General features: G+C 45.3%; 1 protein-coding gene across 1 annotated transcript in view; it reads right to left on the bottom strand.

Annotated features, from left to right (window-relative positions):
- The window catches only part of LOC128701885 (putative adhesion G protein-coupled receptor E4P), a 245023-nt gene that overhangs the window by 160017 nt on the left and 62732 nt on the right, over positions 1–22274 (bottom strand). The window contains exon 5 of the mRNA XM_070099874.1: positions 3741–3933. Within this exon, the coding sequence (XP_069955975.1) occupies positions 3741–3933 (193 nt within the window). The remainder of the gene's footprint in view (positions 1–3740; positions 3934–22274) is intronic.

The raw sequence follows: 22274 nt of genomic DNA, 5'->3' as shown, positions 1-22274 counted from the left end.
TTACACTGTGGGGAAGACTGTGTTACTGGCTTGTTACACTGTGGGGAAGACTGTGTTTCTGGCTTGTTACACTGTGGTGAAGACTGTGTTACTGGCTTGTTACACTGTGGGGAAGACTGTGTTACTGGCTTGTTACACTGTGGGGAAGACTGTGTTACTGGTTTGTTACACTGCGGGGAAGACTGTGTTACTGGCTTGTTACTCTGTGGGGAAGACTGTGTTACTGGCTTGTTACACTGTGGGAAGACTGTGTTTTGTTACACTGTGGGGAAGACTGTGTTTTGTTACACTGTGGGGAAGACTGTGTCACTGGCTTGTTACACTGTGGGGAAGACTGTGTTACTGGCTTGTTACACTGTGGGGAAGACTGTGTTACTGGCTTGTTACACTTTGGTGAAGACTGTGTTACTGGCTTGTTACACTGTGGGGAAGAATGTGTGGTAGTAGTAAGTAGGGGAAGTAGTAAGTAGGGAAAGTAGTGCTGGACAGAAAGGGAAGTGAAGCGAGGCAGTAGTAGTAGAATTAATAGTAATAACATGTACACTCACTACTTTTCTTACCATGATCCTTCTGGCAAGAAAAGTGTTCTTATTTCTATGTCTGTCTGTCTGTCTGTCTGTCTGTCTGTCTGTCTGTCTGTCTGTCTGTCTGTCTGTCTGTCTGTCTGTCTGTCTGTCTGTCTGTCTGGCTGTCTCTCTCTCTCTCTGTCTCTCTCTCTCTCTCTCTCTCTCCCTCTGTCTGTACACTCCTGTACAGTCCTCAGTGCCTTGTCTTTGGAATGTTTCCTCTTTGTAGTTCATTCCCTGGTCTTAGCTACCCATCAGATATCATCAACTCTGCCTTGTCTTAGCTACCCATCAGATATCATCAACTCTGCCTTGTCTTAGCTACCCATCAGATATCATCAACTCTGCCTTGTCTTAGCTACCCATCAGATATCATCAACTCTGCCTTGTATTAGCTACCCATCAGATATCATCAACTCTGCCTTGTCTTAGCTACCCATCAGATATCATCAACTCTGCCTTGTCTTAGCTACCCATCAGATATCATCAACTCTGCCTTGTGTTAGCTACCCATCAGATATCATCAACTCTGCCTTGTCTTAGCTACCCAACAGATATCATCAACTCTGCCTTGTCTTAGCTACCCATCAGATATCATCAGCTCTGCCTTGTCTTAGCTACCCATCAGATATCATCAACTCTGCCTTGTCTTAGCTACCCATCAGATATCATCAACTCTGCCTTGTCTTAGCTACCCATCAGATATCATCAACTCTGCCTTGTCTTAGCTACCCATCAGATATCATCAACTCTGCCTTGTCTTAGCTACCCATCAGATATCATCAACTCTGCCTTGTCTTAGCTACCCATCAGATATCATCAGCTCTGTCTTGTCTTAGCTACCCATCAGATATCATCAGCTCTGCCTTGTCTTAGCTACCCATCAGATATCATCAACTCTGCCTTGTCTTAGCTACCCATCAGATATCATCAACTCTGCCTTGTCTTAGCTACCCATCAGATATCATCAACTCTGCCTTCTCACGTGCCAGGCAGACTGTCTTCTCTCCCAAATTCTCTACTTCTGTAAATTCTCCTTGCATATTGTTCTCACATATTCCATCATATCATTTACTTATTTTCCAGCCAGTTCAGTTCCCCAGTGAACCTGGTGCAGGAAGTTCCTCATGCCCGGGAAGTTCTCTGTCTTGTTGTTTGGCTTCATTCGCCCTGCACTTCCTGGTTCACTCTCCACTAATGACTCTACTATGTATTCGAAGCTCACGACCACGTGATCACTAGCTCCGAGGGGCCTTTCATATGTCATCTCAATATCTGTGTGTGTGTACTCACCTAGTTGTGGTTGCAGGGGTCGATTCATAGCTCCTGGCCCCGCCTCTTAACTGGTCTCTACTAAGCCACTCTTCCTGCTCCATGAGCTTTATCATACCACTTCTTGAAGCTTTGTATGGATCCTGCCTTCAGTACATCACTTCCCAGACTATTCCACTGCCTGACAACTCTGTCACTGAAGAAATACTTCCTAATATCCCTGTCATTCATCTGAGTCTTCAACTTACAATTGCGATTCCTTGTTGATGTGTCCCATCTCTGGAACATCCTATCTCTGTCCACCTTGTCTATTCCACGCAGTATTTTGTATGTAGTTATCATGTCTCCTCTAACCCTCCTGTCCTCCAGTGTCGTCAGACCGATTTCCTTTAACCTCTGTTCGTAGGACATTCCCCTTAGCTCTGGAACTAAGCTTGTTGCAGACCTTTTCACATTATCTAATTTCTTGGCGTGCTTGACCCGGTGTGGGTTTCAAACTGGTGCTGCATACTCCAGTATGGGGCTGACGTACACGGTGTACAGTATCTTAACGATTCCTTACTAAGGTATCGGATTGTTATTCTCAGGTTTGCCAGGCGCCCATATGCTGCAGAAGTTATCTGGTTGGTGTGTGCTTCCGGAGATGTGCTCGGTGTTATACTCACCCCAAGATCTTTCTCATTGAGTGAGATTTTGCAGTCTCTGGCCACCTAGCCTATACTCTGTCTGCGGTCTTCCTTGCCCTTCCCCAATCTTCATGACTTTGCATTTGGTGGGGTTGAATTCGAGAAGCCAGTTGCTGGACCAGGTGTCCAGCCTGTCCAGGTCTCTTTGTAGTCCTGCCTGGTCCTCACCTGATTTAATTCTCCTCATTAACTTCATATCATCTGCGAACAGGGACACTTCTGAGTCTAACCCTTCCATCATGTCATTCACATATACCAGAAATAGCACTGGTCCTAGAACCGACCCCTGTGGGACCCCGCTCGTCACAGGTGCCCACTGTGATACCTCATCCCGTACCATGACTCGTTGTTGCCTCCCTGTCAGATATTCTCAGATCCATTAAAGTGCCCTGAAATTTGAAGCTGCATATATCTGCACTAAGACTACGTAGATAGTTTATTGGAGTCTCCAAAGTTAATAAGAAAGAAGGTTCAGTGGAGACACCGCTACAGTGAACAAAATATTCAGTGGAATTAACAGAGGGGCAGCAATGGATAACCTAAGCAGTTACGAGCCATTGGACGGTGAAAATACTTCTTCAGTCAGGGTGATATGTGGAATGAGCTGGATGAATAAGAAGGATAGAAATAGGAGGCAAGGAATCCTTTACTTAGCAGTCGGCTTTAGTATGGCTGGAGGATCCTACCCGTACAACTGAGTATGTTGCTTCAGTCTTGAAGTGGGGTTAGACAGCAGCTAAACCTCATCTGTTATTAATCACAGACATTCAACAAACAAGTGAATTTCTCTATGAAGGTGTCAGTTATAACAAGACATACACCATAAATGGAAGTGATCGTGTCTTAAACGGAGTTTGATCGGTTAATTGTGTGCTTCTTATATTAGGTATCAACTTTAGTAAGTAAAATACCATTGAACACAACCTAAAGTATGATATGGCTGATATAACCATGATATAATTATTTATTTATTAAGTATTTAATTAGATGTTTGCCTATATATTAACGACATTTCTCACTGTGAAAACTCAAGACTATTTTTGTAATTTGCAGGTTCATCTGAAGATGATGGTAATAAGTGAGGGTGTGGCGCCTACGTTGATTGTGTGCAGCGAACACTAGCAGAAAGACTGGCCATGTCTTGAACTATATGATCTGGTCTGAGACCAGTCTGCAAGGACGATGATAAAAACACCAAGAGGTGGACAGATCTTACCATGGGACAGAGTTGGTAGCAGAGTGAAGCTTCGTAAAGGAATGTAACAGCACCGTTACCAGACCTTCAGCATCAGTGTAACTCTGGTAGAAGTTTATTGGTAGCTGAATGTCAGTATTGTTAAGTCCTTTGTGCTTATACTTGATGTTCCTGGGAGTGTAATAACTTGGTTTCTGACGTAATATGAGAGAATCTGTGGAGAGAGAGTGTGTGAAAGGTTATTTCTTACCATAATAGTTACTTCATAAAACACACTGGTAAGTAAATTATTTTACGTATAAGAATGAGACACTTTTGCAACATTTGGGAGTCTTTACTGAGAAAACATTTTGGCACACGATGGCTTCATCGGTCCAGTAGAAAGAAAGGTGGAAAGAGAGGAGGAGTTTGAGGTAATCAGTCCCTCAGTGTGAGGGAAAAGTTCATTAAATAAGAGTAGAAAACTAAATGAATGGTGGAGGCAGTATGACTGGTAGATGACTGGTAGATGACTGGTAGATGACTGGTAGTATGACTGGTAGTATGACTGGTAGTATGACTGTTGTGATAGGGGTATGTGAGCAGTTACCTTCACTCACCCCCCTTTCTGCACCGGGTGTGGATCAACAAGGGACTCTCACTGACGGAGGTACGTCACTTGGCTTTCTGCTCTCATCAAGTGTGTATGTATGGAGCTCCACTCTTAGTTACTTCATGTTTGGGGTTTTGCTTAATTTAATGTAGGCAAGAGTTCTACTCCTGTTGGAATTTTAATTTTTTTTATCTGGACCTGATTATACTTACGATATTAACATAATGTATAGTCATCAACATTTATTTTAAAGGCCTTCAGCCTATCATGTGAATGACTTCTTGTCCAGTTTGTAACTCCTTTATTCTCAGTTTTGCTGTACAGTTTAGGTCACCCGACAGAAGCAAGAAGAGTAAAGCTGCACGATCTAATCATACACCAGAAACTCTGCTGTTCGTCTTTGGTTTGGGTTTACACTTCTATATCATCATTCACAGACATCTGCTGTTCTGTTACCTTGGTGCGGGTCAACGATCTCACGAGTCCTCATCTTAAGAACTGTGCTGTTCTCACACCACCAGGACTGACCTATTATTTCTACAACCGCCTTTACGTAGGGAACTCTGCATTTTCCCTATAAATCTGTTGGCGATCACCAGTTGTCTACCACTGGCGGCAGCTAAACTCCATTAATTACGCTGCTGTGTATCTTCACTGACGTTAGTACATTCAGCAGCTGGACTTCACAATAGTTACGATCATCTGTGAACACAATGCAATAACTGTCTTGTGGTTCCACTCACAGAGTCGTCAGTCCTGCCGACCACAGAAACAATCACAAGAACATTAGTCCGATATTTGCACATATTAGACTTGCTTCATTCGATGTATTTAAATTTTCCATCATTTGCTTCAGTTAGGACGAGTTCAAATTTAATTGATGTATATTTTGAGAGATTTACTTATTTAATAAATGGTTTCTTATTATAATTTATTTTGTTTTTCATAAGGACTAATTACCTCAAACTCCTCTTTTCCAACTTCTTTGTATTGGACTGATGAAGCTCCTATGAAGCGAAATTTTTCCTCAGTAGATTCTCAAGTGTTGGACAAGTCTCATTCTTCAACTTGTGGGTTTTCTAAACCATTAATCACATTTCACACATCAGAGAATGAGTGGGGTTCGAACCAATGGTAGGAGTCCTATAACTCCAGGCCAGTGTGTTAACCACTGGACCAGCTGGCTACAGTAAGATAAATCTAACTACGTATATTTCTAAACATCATAGGAAGGTTAGCATGGGCCACCACTGTGACCACATATAGATTTTCACAAACACCAAACCAGCGTGGCTGTGCAGTACTCTAGCTCAGGTCCCTTCAAAGCCGACGTCGTGATTTGTTTTCAATCTTTATTACTATTTCGTGAGTCAGAATATCCCTCCTCACTGGCTGATGTTATGCTCATCAATGTACATAATTCAAAGGGCACGAGATCAGTTTCTTGGTCATCCCTACCTGGAGGGTGGTCCAGGGATCAACGCTTCCGCGGCTCAGTCCTTGACCAGGCATCCCGGTGGATCAGGGCCTCATCAACCAGGCTGTCATTGCTGGCCTCACGTAGTCCAGCATACGAACCACAGCCTGGCTGATCCGTCACCGACTGTATCTGTCCAGCTCCATCTTGAAGACAACCAGGGGTCTATTGGTGATTTCCCTTATGGATGGTGGGAGGCTATTGAATAGCCTTGGGCTCCTGACACTTATTGTGCTTTCTCTTAGTGTACTAATGACGCCCCAACTTTTCACTGGGGGTATATTGCGCAGTCTGCGGTCTTTTGCTTTCGTTGGATGGATAGAAGAATGAAAGTACAGGGAGGCACTACGGGGTTTCTGGATGGATAGCGACTCTGGGGTAGGAGATGCGAGATATTCTTCCCTGTGCTAGAAGTTGGATAATGGCTGGTTGTACCAAAAACTGTCTCAGACACTGAATAACCAGTTACAGCAGACATGATGGTAATCACAGTCTGTGTTATAATGCTCCGTTTATCCACACACTGAACATTCTTCCTTTTACCTGCAATATTTTGCTAGTTGGTTGTTTACCTGGAGTTTACCTGGAGAGAGTTCCGGGGGTCAACGCCCCCGCGGCCCGGTCTGTGACCAGGCCTCATGGTGGATCAGAGCCTAATCAACTAGGCCGTTACTGTTAGCTGCACGCAACCCAACGTACGAGCCACAGCCCGGCTGGTCAGGTACTGACTTTAGGTGCTTGTCCAGTGCCAGCTTGAAGACTGCCAGGGGTCTATTGGTAATCCCCTTTATGTATGCTGGGAGGCAGTTGAACAGTCTCGGGCCCCTGACACTTATTGTATGGTCTCTTAACGTGCTAGTGACACCCCTGCTTTTCATTAGGGGGATGTTGCATCGTCTGCCAAGTCTTTTGCTTTCGTAGTGAGTGATTTTCGTGTGCAAGTTCGGTACTAGTCCCTCTAGGATTTTCCAGGTGTATATAATCATGTATCTCTCCCGCCTGCGTTCCAGGAAGTACAGGTTCAGGAACCTCAAGCGCTCCCAGTAATTGAGGTGTTTTATCTCCGTTATGCGCGCCGTGAAGGTTCTCTGTACATTTTCTAGGTCAGCAATTTTACCTGCCTTGAAAGGTGCTGTTAGTGTGCAGCAATATTCCAGCCTAGATAGAACAAGTGACCTGAAAAGTGTCATCATGGGCTTGGCCTCCCTAGTTTTGAAGGTTCTCATTATCCATCCTGTCATTTTCCTAGCAGATGCGATTGATACAATGTTGTGGTCTTCGAAGGTGAGATCCTCCGACATGGTCACATGATCTACTGTGTGGATGGAATTTATTTTGTACTCTGATGAAGTTATAATTCCCTCGTGTTTACCATATCGGAGTAAATGAAATTTCTCATCATTGAACTTCATATTGTTTTCAGCAGCTCATTGAAAGATTTGGTTGATGTCCACCTGGAGCCTTGCAGTGTCTGCAATGTCCGCCTGGAGCCTTGCAGTGTCTGCAATGTCCGCCTGGAGCCGTGCAGTGTCTGCAATGGAAGACACTGTCGTAGCGCCAATATTTGTGTCATTGTTGTAGTGTTGGTTCGAGGTGTGTTACCAGCAAGCGTCAGTCTGCTGTACATGCCCAGTGATGAAGTTTGTGGTTACTGAGCGTCGCTTTATTAATATTAGTCAAGTATTGTCTTCTTCAGCGATCGCTGGCGCACTCAGCTCACACACGCAGGTCCGGAGATCGAATCTCCTCCAGTATGGCTGGAAAACATTAGGGACGTCTTTTCATAAGACACCTGCTGTCCCTGTTCACCCATCAATAAAATAGGTACCTGGGTGTTAGTGGACTGGTGTGGGTGGCATCCTGGGTGTTAGTGGACTGGTGTGGGTCGCATCCTGGGACAAAACTGGCCTAATTTGCGGGAAATGCTCAGCATAACAAGCGGCTTTCTATATAGTAGTATGTCATTGATGTCAGCTATGGTCTGTATACCTTGTACATGTACTGGAAGTAAATAGGGATATTATTATTAATATATTATTATTATTATTATTATTATTATTATTATTATTATTATTATTATTATTATTATTATTATATTATTATTACAATCTACTACTCTGGTGGCAGGGAGATGATATAACTGTTTCTGTATATCCAAGATACAGTCCATGAAGTCTGGTTATATAACTGTGTGAGGAATAACAGCAGTTTCTCAGAATAAATTGAAAGTAGAATTTCAGTGGAGAGTCAGGTTAGGAGGAACAATATACAGTGGAGAGTCAGGTCAGGAGGAACAATATACAGTGGAGAGTCAGGTTAGGAGGAACAATATACAGTGGAGAGTCAGGTTAGGAGGAACAATATACAGTGGAGAGTCAGGTCAGGAGGAACAATATACAGTGGAGAGTCAGGTCAGGGGGAACAATATACAGAGGAGAGTCAGGTCAGGGGGAACAATATACAGTGGAGAGTCAGGTCAGGGGGAACAATAGTTTATCAACTTGGTCTGTATCCTTCACTCAGACGATGTATATTCCACTTTTTACAGGGTGGAAGATGATGTCTTGGGTAATAGGGGTCATGAGTTCTTGTGGTCATTTAGGAAGACATTGATATTCTAAATTTACAATGGAAAAATCTTGTTCTTTGTCGAATTTAGAAATTTTCCGATAGTATGAGAGGTTTCCAGGTTGTATGCGATTCAAGTTGTAATTGATCGGTGTGTATACTGTGTCAGCGTCATCGTTTGTATGTCACTGTGTCTTGGAAGATTGATTCAAGCCATTCTTCCCTTCCGGCCTCAGGATGATCAGTGAATTGTGGTGTCGCAGATAAAGTCACTGGCTGCCGCAACACTTCTTCAGTAGACATTCCCATTCGAAGGCAACCCGGCCGGTCCTGGTACTGCCAGATGACCACTTCTTGTCTCACAGGTGGGCCAGCCGGTCCTGGTACTGCCAGATGGTCACTTGTTGTCTCACAGAGAGCCAGCCGGTCTTGGTACTGCCAGATGGTCACTTGTTGCCTCAGAGGGCCAGCCGGTCTTGGTACTGCCAGATGGTCACTTGTTGTCTCACAGAGAGCCAGCCGGTCTTGGTACTGCCAGATGGTCACTTGTTGCCTCAGAGGGCCAGCCGGTCTTGGTACTGCCAGATGGTCACTTGTTGTCTCACAGAGAGCCAGCCGGTCTTGGTACTGCCAGATGGTCACTTGTTGCCTCAGAGGGCCAGCCGGTCCTGGTACTGCCAGATGACCACTTCTTGTCTCACAGGTGGGCCAGCCGGTCCTGGTACTGCCAGATGGTCACTTGTTGTCTCACAGAGAGCCAGCCGGTCTTGGTACTGCCAGATGGTCACTTGGTGCCTCAGAGGGCCAGCCGGTCTTGGTACTGCCAGATGGTCACTTGTTGTCTCACAGAGGGCCAGCCGGTCTTGGTACTGCCAGATGGTCACTTGTTGTCTCACAGAGAGCCAGCCGGTCTTGGTACTGCCAGATGGTCACTTGTTGCCTCAGAGGGCCAGCCGGTCTTGGTACTGCCAGATGGTCACTTGTTGTCTCACAGAGGGCCAGCCGGTCTTGGTACTGCCAGATGGTCACTTGTTGTCTCACAGAGGACCAGCCGGTCTTGGTACTGCCAGATGGTCACCTGTTGTCTCACAGAGGGCCAGCCGGTCTTGGTACTGCCAGATGGTCACTTGTTGTCTCGCAGAGAGCCAGCCAGTCTTGGTACTGCCAGATGGTCACTTGTTGTCTCACAGAGAGCCAGCCGGTCTTGGTACTGCCAGATGGTCACTTGTTGTCTCACAGAGGACCAGCCGGTCTTGGTACTGCCAGATGGTCACTTGTTGTCTCACAGAGGGCCAGCCGGTCTTGGTACTGCCAGATGGTCACTTGTTGTCTCACAGATGGCCAGCCGGTCTTGGTACTGCCAGATGGTCACTTGTTGTCTCACAGAGGGCCAGCCGGTCATGGTACTGCCAGATGGTCACTTGTTGTCTCACAGAGAGCCAGCCGGTCTTGGTACTGCCAGATGGTCACTTGTTCTCTCACAGAGGACCAGCCGGTCTTGGTACTGCCAGATGGTCACTTGTTGTCTCACAGAGAGCCAGCCTGTCTTGGTACTGCCAGATGGTCACTTGTTGTCTCACAGAGGGCCAGCCGGTCTTGGTACTGCCAGATGGTCACTTGTTGTCTCACAGATGGCCAGCCGGTCTTGGTACTGCCAGATGGTCACTTGTTGTCTCACAGAGGACCAGCCGGTCTTGGTACTGCCAGATGGTCACTTGTTGTCTCACAGATGGCCAGCTGGTCTTTGTACTGCCAGATAGTCACTTGTTGTCTCACAGAGGATAAGCCAGTCTTGGTACTGCCAGATGGTCACTTGTTGTCTCACAGAGGCCAGCCTGTCTTGGGTCTGCCAGATGGTCACTTGTTGTCTCACAGAGAGCCAGCCGGTCTTGGTACTGCCAAATGGTCACTTGTTGTCTCACAGAGGGCCAGCCGGTCTTGGTACTGCCAGATGGCCACTTGTTGTCTCACAGAGAGCCAGCCGCTCTTGGTACTGCCAGATGGTCACTTGTTGTCTCACAGAGAGCCAGCCGGTCTTGGTACTGCCAGATGGTCACTTGTTGTCTCACAGAGAGCCAGCCGGTCTTGGTACTGCCAGATGGTCACTTGTCTCACAGAGGGCGAGCCGGTCTTGGTACTGCCAGATGGTCACTTGTTGTCTCACAGAGAGCCAGCCAGTCTTGGTACTGCCAGATGGTCACTTGTTGTCTCACAGAGAGCCAGCCGGTCTTGGTACTGCCAGATGGTCACTTGTTGTCTCACAGAGGGCCAGCCGGTCTTGGTACTGCCAGATGGTCACTTGTCTCACAGAGAGCCAGCCGGTCTTGGTACTGCCAGATAGTCACTTGTCTCACAGAGGGCCAGCCGGTCTTGGTACTGCCAGATGGTCACTTGTCTCACAGAGAGCCAGCCGGTCTTGGTACTGCCAGATAGTCACTTGTCTCACAGAGGGCCAGCCGGTCTTGGTACTGCCAGATGGTCACTTGTCTCACAGATGGCCAGCCGGTCTTGGTACTGCCAGATGGTCACTTGTCTCACAGAGGGTCACCTGACATGCATCACGATGGTCTAATTTTCACCACAAGTGTCGCAACCATTACACCACTATCAGTGGAATCCACATTAGAAAAAGAATGGTAACGGTTCCTTGATAATAATTCCTTGATAATGGTTCCTTGATAATGGTTCCTTGATAATGGTTCCTTGATAATGATTCCTTGATAATGGTTCCTTGACAATGGTTAGTTTGATAATGGTTCCTTGATAATGGTTCCATGATAATGGTTCCTTGATAATGGTTACATGATAATGGTTCCTTGATAATGGTTCCTTGATAATGGTTAGTCGATAATGGTTTCTTGATAATGGTTCCTTGATAATGGTTCCTTGATAATGGTTAGTTGATAACGGTTAGTTGATAATGGTTAGTTGATAATGGTTCCTTGATAATGGTTCCTTGATATTGGTTAGTTGATAATGGTTCCTTGTTAATGGTTCCTTGATAATGGTTCCTTGATAATGGTTCCTTAATAATGGTTCCTTGATAATGGTTAGTTGATAATGGTTCCTTGTTAATGGTTCCTTGATAATGGTTCCTTGATAATGGTTAGTTGATAATGGTTAGTTGATAATGGTTAGTTGATAATGGTTCCTTGATAATGGTTAATTGATAATGCTTAGTTGATAATGGTTCCTTGATAAAGCTTCCTTGATAATGGTTCCTTGATAATGGTTCCTTGATAATGGTTAGTTGATAATGGTTAGTTGATAATGGTTAGGTGATAATGGTTCCTTGATAATGATTCGTTGATAATGGTTAGTTGATAATGGTTCCTTGATAATGGTTCCTTTATAATGGTACCTTGTTAATGGTTCCTTGATAATAGTTAGTTGATAATGGTTCCTTGATAATGGTTGCTTGATAATGGTTCTTTGATAATGGTTAGTTGATAATGGTTAGTTGATAATGGTTCCTTGATAATGGTTCCTTGATAATGGGTAGTTGAAAATGGTTCCTTGATAATGGTTCCTTGATAATGGTTCCTTGATAATGGTTCCTTGATAATAATTAGTTGATAATGGTTCCTTGATAGTGGTTCCTTGATAATGGTTCCTTGATAATGGTTCCTTGATAAAGGTTCCTTGATAATGATTCCTTGATAATGGTTAGTTGATAATGGTTCCTTGATAATGGTTCCTTGATAATGGTTCCATGATAATGGTTCCTTGATAATAGTTCCTTGATAATGGATCCTTGATAATGGTTCTTTGATAATGGTTAGTTGATAATGGTTAGTTGATAATGGTTCCTTGATAATGGTTCGTTGATAATGGTTAGTTGATAATGGTTCCTTGATAATGGTTCCTTGATAATGGTTCCTTGATAATGGTTCCTTGATAATGGATCCTTGATAATGGTTCCTTGATAATGGTTAGTTGATAATGATTTCTTGATAACGGTTAGTTGATAATGGTTCCTTGATAATGGTTAGTTGATAATGGTTCCTTCATAATGGTTCCTTGATAATGGTTCCTTCATAATGGTTCCTTGATAATGGTTCCTTGATAATGGTTAGTTGATAATGGTTCCTTGATAATGGTTAGTTGATAATGGTTCCTTTATAATGGTTAGTTGATAATGGTTCCTTGATAATGGTTAGTTGATAATGGTTCCTTGATAATGGTTAGTTGGTAATGGTTCCTTGATAATGGTTAGTTGATAAAGGTTTCTTGATAATGGTTAGCTGATAATGGTTCCTTAAAAATGGTTCCTTGATAATAGTTCCTTGATAATGGTTCCTTGATAATGGTTCCTTGATAATGGTTCCTTGATAATGGTTCCTTGATAATGGTTCCTTGATAATGGTTAGTTGATAATGGTTCCTTGATAATGGTTAGTTGATAATGGTTCCTTGATAATGGTTAGCTGATAATGGTTCCTTGGTAATGGTTAGTTGATAATGGTTCCTTGATAATGGTTCCTTGATAATGGTTCCTTGATAATGGTTCCTTGACATGGGTTCCTTGATAATGGTTCCTTGATAATGGTTCCTTGATAGTGGTTAGTTGATAATGGTTCCTTGATAATGGTTCCTTGATAATGGTTCCTTGATAATGGTTCCTTGATAATTGTTCCTTCAAAATGGTTCCTTGATAATGGTTCCTTGATAATGGTTAGTTGATAATGGTTCCTTGATAATGGTTAGTTGATAATGGTTCCTTTATAATGGTTAGTTGATAATGGTTCCTTGATAATGGTTAGTTGATAATGGTTCCTTGATAATGGTTAGTTGATAATGGTTCCTTGATAATGGTTAGCTGATAATGGTTCCTTGATAATGGTTAGTTGATAATGGTTCCTTGATAATGGTTCCTTGATAATGGTTCCTTGACATGGGTTCCTTGATAATGGTTCCTTGTTAATGGTTCCTTGATAATGGTTAGTTGATAATGGTTCCTTGATAATGGTTCCTTGATAATGGTTCCTTGATAATGGTTCCTTGATAATGGTTCCTTGATAAGGGTTCCTTCAAAATGGTTCCTTGATAATGGTTCCTTGATAATGGTTAGTTGATAATGGTTCCTTGATAATGGTTAGTTGATAATGGTTCCTTTATAATGGTTAGTTGATAAAGGTTCCTTGATAATGGTTAGTTGATAATGGTTCCTTGATAATGGTTAGTTGATAATGGTTCCTTGATAATGGTTAGCTGATAATGGTTCCTTGATAATGGTTAGTTGATAATGGTTCCTTGATAATGGTTCCTTGATAATGGTTCCTTGATAATGGTTCCTTGACATGGGTTCCTTGATAATGGTTCCTTGTTAATGGTTCAGAGATAATGGTTAGTTGATAATGGTTCCTTGATAATGGTTCCTTGATAATGGTTCCTTGATAATGGTTCCTTGACAATGGTTCCTTGATAATGGTTCCTTGATAATGGTTTCTTGATAATGGTTCCTTGATAATGGTTCCTTTTCTTTTGTCTAGCAGATTTTACAAAGGAGGAAATTTTCGCACGAATTTTTCCAGATGGAGAGGGATTCTGCAGTTATACTGATGGAGAGGGATTCTGCAGGTATACAGATGGAGAGGGATTCTGCAGGTATACAGATGGAGAGGGATTCTGCAGTTATACTGATGGAGAGGGATTCTGCAGGTATACTGATGGAGAGGGATTCTGCAGGTATACAGATGGAGAGTGATTCTGCAGGTATACAGATGGAGAGGGATTCTGCAGGTATACAGATGGAGAGGGATTCTGCAGTTATACTGATGGAGAGGGATTCTGCAGGTATACTGATGGAGAGGGATTCTGCTAGGTATACAGATGGAGAGGGATTCTGCAGTTATACTGATGGAGAGGGATTCTGCAGGTATACAGATGGAGAGGGATTCTGCAGTTATACTGATGGAGAGGGATTCTGCAGGTATACTGATGGAGAGGGATTCTGCAGGTATACAGATGGAGAGTCATTCTGCAGGTATACAGATGGAGAGGGAATCTGCAGGTATACAGATGGAGAGGGATTCTGCAGTTATACTGATGGAGAGGGATTCTGCAGGTATACTGATGGAGAGGGATTCTGCAGGTATACAGATGGAGAGGGATTCTGCAGTTATACTGATGGAGAGGGATTCTGCAGGTATACAGATGGAGAGGGATTCTGCAGTTATACTGATGGAGAGGGATTCGGCAGGTATACTGATGGAGAGGGATTCTGCAGGTATACAGATGGAGAGGGATTCTGCAGTTATACTGATGGAGAGGGATTCTGCAGGTATACTGATGGAGAGGGATTCTGCAGGTATACAGATGGAGAGGGATTCTGCAGTTATACTGATGGAGAGGGATTCTGCAGGTATACAGATGGAGAGAGATTCTGCAGTTATACTGATGGAGAGGGATTCTGCAGGTATACAGATGGAGAGGGATTCTGCAGGTATACAGATGGAGAGGGATTCTGCAGGTATACAGATGGAGAGGGATTCTGCAGGTATACAGATGGAGAGGGATTCTGCAGGTATACAGATGGAGAGGGATTCTGCAGGTATACAGATGGAGAGGGATTCTGCAGGTATACAGATGGAGAGGGAGTCTGCAGGTATACAGATGGAGAGGGATTCTGCAGGTATACAGATGGAGAGGGATTCTGCAGGTATACAGAAGGAGAGGGAGTCTGCAGGTATACAGATGGAGAGGGAGTCTGCAGGTATACAGATGGAGAGGGATTCTGCAGGTATACAGATGGAGAAGGATTCTTCAGGTATACAGATGGAGAGGGATTCTGCAGGTATGCAGATGGAGAGGGATTCTGCAGGTATACAGATGGAGAGGAGTCTGCAGGTATACAGATGGAGAGGGATTCTGCAGGTATACAGATGGAGAAGGATTCTGCAGGTATACAGATGGAGAGGGAGTCTGCAGGTATACAGATGGAAAGGGATTCTGCAGGTATAGAGATGGAGAGGGATTCTGCAGGTATACAGATGGAGAGGGATTCTGCAGGTATACAGATAGAGAGGGATTCTGCAGGTATACAGATGGAGAGGGAGTCTGCAGGTATACAGATGGAGAGGGATTCTGCAGGTATACAGATGGAGAGGGATTCTGCAGGTATACAGATGGAGAGGGATTCTGCAGGTATACAGATGGAGAGGGAGTCTGCAGTTATACAGATGGAGAGGGAGTCTGCAGGTATACAGATGGAGAGGGATTCTGCAGGTATACAGATGGAGAGGGAGTCTGCAGGTATACAGATGGAGAGGGAGTCTGCAGGTATACAGATGGAGAGGGATTCTGCAGGTATACAGATGGAGAGGGAGTCTGCAGGTATACAGATGGAGAGGGAGTCTGCAGGTATACAGATGGAGAGGGATTCTGCAGGTATACAGATGGAGAGGGAGTCTGCAGGTATACAGATGGAGAGGGAGTCTGCAGGTATACAGATGGAGAGGGAGTCTGCAGGTATACAAATGGAGAGGGATTCTGCAGGTATACAGATGAAGAGGGATTCTGCAGCTATACAAATGGAGAGGGATTCTGCAGGTATACAGAAGGAGAGGAATTCTGCAGGTATACAGATGGACAGGGATTCTGCAGGTATACAGATGGAGAGGGAGTCTGCAGGTATACAGATGGAGAGGGATTCTGCAGGTATACAGATGGAGAGGGAGTCTGCAGGTATACAGATGGAGAGAGAGTCTGCAGGTATACAGATGGAGAGGGATTCTGCAGGTATACAGATGGAGAGGAATTCTGCAGGTATACATATGGAGAGGGATTCTGCAGGTATACAGATGGAGAGGGAGTCTGCAGGTATACAGATGGAGAGGGATTCTGCAGGTATACAGATGGAGAGGGATTCTGCAGGTATACAGAAGGAGAGGAATTCTGCAGGTATACAGATGGAGAGGGATTCTGCAGGTATACAGATGGAGAGGGATTCTGCAGGTATACAGATGGAGAGGGATTCTGCAGGTATACAGATGGAGAGGGATTCTGCAGGTATACAGATGGAGAGGGATTCTGCAGGTATACAGATGGAGAGGGATTCTGCAGGTATACAGATGGAGAGGGAGTCTGCAGGTATACAGATGGAAAGGGATTCTGCAGGTATACAGATGGAGAGGGATTCTGCAGGTATACAGATGGAGAGGGATTCTGCAGGTATACAGATAGAGAGGGATTCTGCAGGTATACAGATGGAGAGGGAGTCTGCAGGTATACAGATAGAGAGGGATTCTGCAGGTATACAGATGGAGAGGGATTCTGCGGGTATACAGATGGAGAGGGATTCCGCAGGTATACAGATGGAGAGGGAGTCTGCATTTATACAGATGGAGAGGGAGTCTGCAGGTATACAGATGGAGAGGGATTCTGCAGGTATACAGATGGAGAGGGAGTCTGCATGTATACAGATGGAGAGGGAGTCTGCAGGTATACAGATGGAGAGGGATTCTGCAGGTATACAAATGGAGAGGGAGTCTGCAGGTATACAGATGGAGAGGGAGTCTGCAGGTATACAGATGGAGAGGGATTCTGCAGGTATACAGATGGAGAGGGAGTCTGCAGGTATACAGATGGAGAGGGAGTCTGCAGGTATACAGATGGAGAGGGAGTCTGCAGGTATACAAATGGAGAGGGATTCTGCAGGTATACAGATGAAGAGGGATTCTTCAGGTATACAAATGGAGAGGGATTCTGCAGGTATACAGAAGGAGAGGAATTCTGCAGGTATACAGATGGACAGGGATTCTGCAGGTATACAGATGGAGAGGGAGTCTGCAGGTATACAGATGGAGAGGGATTCTGCAAGTATACAGATGGAGAGGGAGTCTGCAGGTATACAGATGGAGAGAGAGTCTGCAGGTATACAGATGGAGAGGGATTCTGCAGGTATACAGATGGAGAGGGATTCTGCAGGTATACAGATGGAGAGGGAGTCTGCAGGTATACAGATGGAGAGGGATTCTGCAGGTATACAGATGGAGAGGGAGTCTGCAGGTATACAGATGAAGAGGGATTCTGCAGGTATACAGATGGAGAGGGAGTCTGCAGGTATACAGATGGAAAGGGAGTCTGCAGGTATACAGATGGAGAGGGAGTCTGCAGGTATACAGATGGAGAGGGATTCTGCAGGTATACAGAAGGAGAGGAATTCTGCAGGTATACAGATGGAGAGGGATTCTGCAGGTATACAGATGGAGAGGGAGTCTGCAGGTATACAGATGGAGAGGGATTCTGCAGGTATACAGATGGAGAGGGATTCTGCAGGTATACAGAAGGAGAGGAATTCTGCAGGTATACAGATGGAGAGGGATTCTGCAGGTATACAGATGGAGAGGGATTCTGCAGGTATACAGATGGAGAGGGATTCTGCAGGTATACAGATGGAGAGGGATTCTGCAGGTATACAGATGGAGAGGGATTCTGCAGGTATACAGATGGAGAGGGATTCTGCAGGTATACAGATGGAGAGGGATTCCGCAGGTATACAGATGGAGAGGGAGTCTGCAGGTATACAGATGGAAAGGGATTCTGCAGGTATACAGATGGAGAGGGATTCTTCAGGTATACAGATGGAGAGGGATTCTGCAGGTATACAGATAGAGAGGGATTCTGCAGGTATACAGATGGAGAGGGAGTCTGCAGGTATACAGATAGAGAGGGATTCTGCAGGTATACAGATGGAGAGGGATTCTGCGGGTATACAGATGGAGAGGGATTCCGCAGGTATACAGATGGAGAGGGAGTCTGCAGTTATACAGATGGAGAGGGAGTCTGCAGGTATACAGATGGAGAGGGATTCTGCAGGTATACAGATGGAGAGGGAGTCTGCATGTATACAGATGGAGAGGGAGTCTGCAGGTATACAGATGGAGAGGGATTCTGCAGGTATACAAATGGAGAGGGAGTCTGTAGGTATACAGATGGAGAGGGAGTCTGCAGGTATACAGATGGAGAGGGATTCTGCAGGTATACAGATGGAGAGGGAGTCTGCAGGTATACAGATGGAGAGGGAGTCTGCAGGTATACAGATGGAGAGGGAGTCTGCAGGTATACAGATGGAGAGGGATTCTGCAGGTATACAGATGGAGAGGGATTCTGCAGGTATACAGAAGGAGAGGAATTCTGCAGGTATACAGATGGAGAGGGATTCTGCAGGTATACAGATGGAGAGGCAGTCTGCAGGTATACAGATGGAGAGGGAGTCTGCAGGTATACAGATGGAGAGGGATTCTGCAGTTATACTGATGGAGAGGGATTCTGCAGGTATACTGATGGAGAGGGATTCTGCAGGTATACAGATGGAGAGGGATTCTGCAGTTATACTGATGGAGAGGGATTCTGCAGGTATACAGATGGAGAGGGATTCTGCAGTTATACTGATGGAGAGGGATTCTGCAGGTATACTGATGGAGAGGGATTCTGCAGGTATACAGATCGAGAGTCATTCTGCAGGAATACAGATGGAGAGGGATTCTGCAGGTATACAGATGGAGAGGGATTCTGCAGTTATACTGATGGAGAGGGATTCTGCAGGCATACTGATGGAGAGGGATTCTGCAGGTATACAGATGGAGAGGGATTCTGCAGTTATACTGATGGAGAGGGATTCTGCAGGTATACAGATGGAGAGGGATTCTGCAGTTATACTGATGGAGAGGGATTCTGCAGGTATACTGATGGAGAGGGATTCTGCAGGTATACAGATGGAGAGGGATTCTGCAGTTATACTGATGGAGAGGGATTCTGCAGGTATACTGATGGAGAGGGATTCTGCAGGTATACAGATGGAGAGGGATTCTGCAGTTATACTGATGGAGAGGGATTCTGCAGGTATACAGATGGAGAGGGATTCTGCAGTTATACTGATGGAGAGGGATTCTGCAGGTATACAGATGGAGAGGGATTCTGCAGGTATACAGATGGAGAGGGATTCTGCAGGTATACAGATGGAGAGGGATTCTGCAGGTATACAGATGGAGAGGTATTCTGCAGGTATACAGATGGAGAGGGATTCTGCAGGTATACAGATGGAGAGGTAGTCTGCAGGTATGCAGATGGAGAGGGATTCTGCAGGTATACAGATGGAGAGGGATTCTGCAGGTATACAGAAGGAGAGGGAATCTGCAGGTATACAGATGGAGAGGGATTCTGCAGGTATACAGATGGAGAGGGATTCTGCAGGTATACAGATGGAGAAGGATTCTTCAGGTATACAGATGGAGAGGGATTCTGCAGGTATACAGATGGAGAGGGATTCTGCAGGTATACAGATGGAGAGGGAGTCTGCAGGTATACAGATGGAGAGGGATTCTGCAGGTATACAGATGGAGAGGGATTCTGCAGGTATACAAATGGAGAGGGAGTCTGCAGGTATACAGATGGAAAGGGATTCTGCAGGTATAGAGATGGAGAGGGATTCTGCAGGTATACAGATGGAGAGGGATTCTGCAGGTATACAGATAGAGAGGGATTCTGCAGGTATACAGATGGAGAGGGAGTCTGCAGGTATACAGATGGAGAGGGATTCTGCAGGTATACAGATGGAGAGGGATTCTGCAGGTATACAGATGAAGAGGGATTCTGCAGGTATACAGATGGAGAGGGAGTCTGCAGTTATACAGATGGAGAGGGAGTCTGCAGGTATACAGATGGAGAGGGATTCTGCAGGTATACAGATGGATAGGGAGTCTGCAGATATACAGATGGAGAGGGAGTCCGCAGGTATACAGATGGAGAGGGATTCTGCCGGTATACAGATGGAGAGGGAGTCTGCAGGTATACAGATGGAGAGGGAGTCTGCAGATATACAGATGGAGAGGGATTCTGCAGGTATACAGATGGAGAGGGAGTCTGCAGGTATACAGATGGAGAGGGAGTCTGCAGGTATACAGATGGAGAGGGAGTCTGCAGGTATACAGATGAAGAGGGATTCTGCAGGTATACAAATGGAGAGGGATTCTGCAGGTATACAGAAGGAGAGGAATTCTGCAGGTATACAGATGGACAGGGATTCTGCAGGTATACAGATGGAGAGGGAGTCTGCAGGTATACAGATGGAGAGGGATTCTGCAGGTATACAGATGGAGAGGGAGTCTGCAGGTATACAGATGGAGAGAGAGTCTGCAGGTATACAGATGGAGAGGGATTCTGCAGGTATACAGATGGAGAGGGATTCTGCAGGTATACAGATGGAGAGGGAGTCTGCAGGTATACAGATGGAGAGGGATTCTGCAGGTATACAGATGGAGAGGGAGTCTGCAGGTATACAGATGAAGAGGGATTCTGCAGGTATACAGATGGAGAGGGATTCTGCAGGTATACAGATGGAAAGGGATTCTGCAGGTATACAGATGGAGAGGGAGTCTGCAGGTATACAGATGGAGAGGGAGTCTGCAGGTATACAGATGGAGAGGGATTCTGCAGGTATACAGATGGAGAGGGAGACTGCAGGTATACAGATGGAGAGGGAGTCTGCAGGTATACAGATGGAGAGGGAGTCTGCAGGTATACAGATGGAGAGGGATTTTGCAGGTATACAGATGGAGAGGGAGTCTGCAGGTATACAGATGGAGAGGGAGTCTGCAGGTATACAGATGGAGAGGGATTCTGCAGGTATACAGATGGAGAGGGAGTCTGCAGGTATACAGATGGAGAGGGAGTCTGCAGGTATACAGATGGAGAGGGAGTCTGCAGGTATACAGATGGGGAGGGATTCTGCAGGTATACAGATTTAGAGGGATTCTGCAGGTATACAGAAGGAGAGGAATTCTGCAGGTATACAGATGGAGAGGGATTCTGCAGGTATATAGATGGAGAGGGAGTCTGCAGGTATACAGATGCAGAGGGATTCTGCAGGTATACAGATGGATAGGGATTCTGCAGGTATACAGAAGGAGAGGAATTCTGCACGTATACAGATGGAGAGGGATTCTGCAAGTATACAAATGGAGAGGGATTCTGCAGGTATACAGATGGAGAGGGATTCTGCAGGTATACAGATGGAGAGGGATTCTGCAGGTATACAGATGGAGAGGGAGTTTGCAGGTATACAGATGGAAAGGGATTCTGCAGGTATACAGATGGAGAGGGATTCTGCAGGTATACAGACGGAGAGGGATTCTGCAGGTATACAGATGGAGAGGGAGTCTGCAGGTATACAGATGGAGAGGGATTCTGCAGGTATACAGATGGAGAGGGAGTCTGCAGGTATACAGATGAAGAGGGATTCTGCAGGTATACAGATGGAGAGGGAGTCTGCAGGTATACAGATGGAAAGGGAGTCTGCAGGTATACAGATGGAGAGGGAGTCTGCAGGTATACAGATGGAGAGGGATTTTGCAGGTATACAGATGGAGAGGGATTCTGCAGGTATACAGAAGGAGAGGAATTCTGCAGGTATACAGATGGAGAGGGAGTCTGCAGGTATACAGATGGAGAGGGATTCTGCAGGCATACAGATGGAGAGGGATTCTGCAGGTATACAGAAGGAGAGGAATTCTGCAGGTATACAGATGGAGAGGGATTCTGCAGGTATACAGATGGAGAGGGATTCTGCAGGTATACAGATGGAGAGGGATTCTGCAGGTATACAGATGGAGAGGGATTCTGCAGGTATACAGATGGAGAGGGATTCTGCAGGTATACAGATGGAGAGGGATTCTGCAGGTATACAGATGGAGAGGGATTCCGCAGGTATACAGATGGAGAGGGAGTCTGCAGGTATACAGATGGAAAGGGATTCTGCAGGTATACAGATGGAGAGGGATTCTTCAGGTATACAGATGGAGAGGGATTCTGCAGGTATACAGATAGAGAGGGATTCTGCAGGTATACAGATGGAGAGGGAGTCTGCAGGTATACAGATAGAGAGGGATTCTGCAGGTATACAGATGGAGAGGGATTCT

Source organism: Cherax quadricarinatus, chromosome 69 (genome assembly GCF_038502225.1).
Source record: "Cherax quadricarinatus isolate ZL_2023a chromosome 69, ASM3850222v1, whole genome shotgun sequence".
In the NCBI taxonomy this organism is placed as follows: domain Eukaryota; kingdom Metazoa; phylum Arthropoda; class Malacostraca; order Decapoda; family Parastacidae; genus Cherax; species Cherax quadricarinatus.
This window is presented reverse-complemented; position numbering and strand designations above follow the sequence as displayed.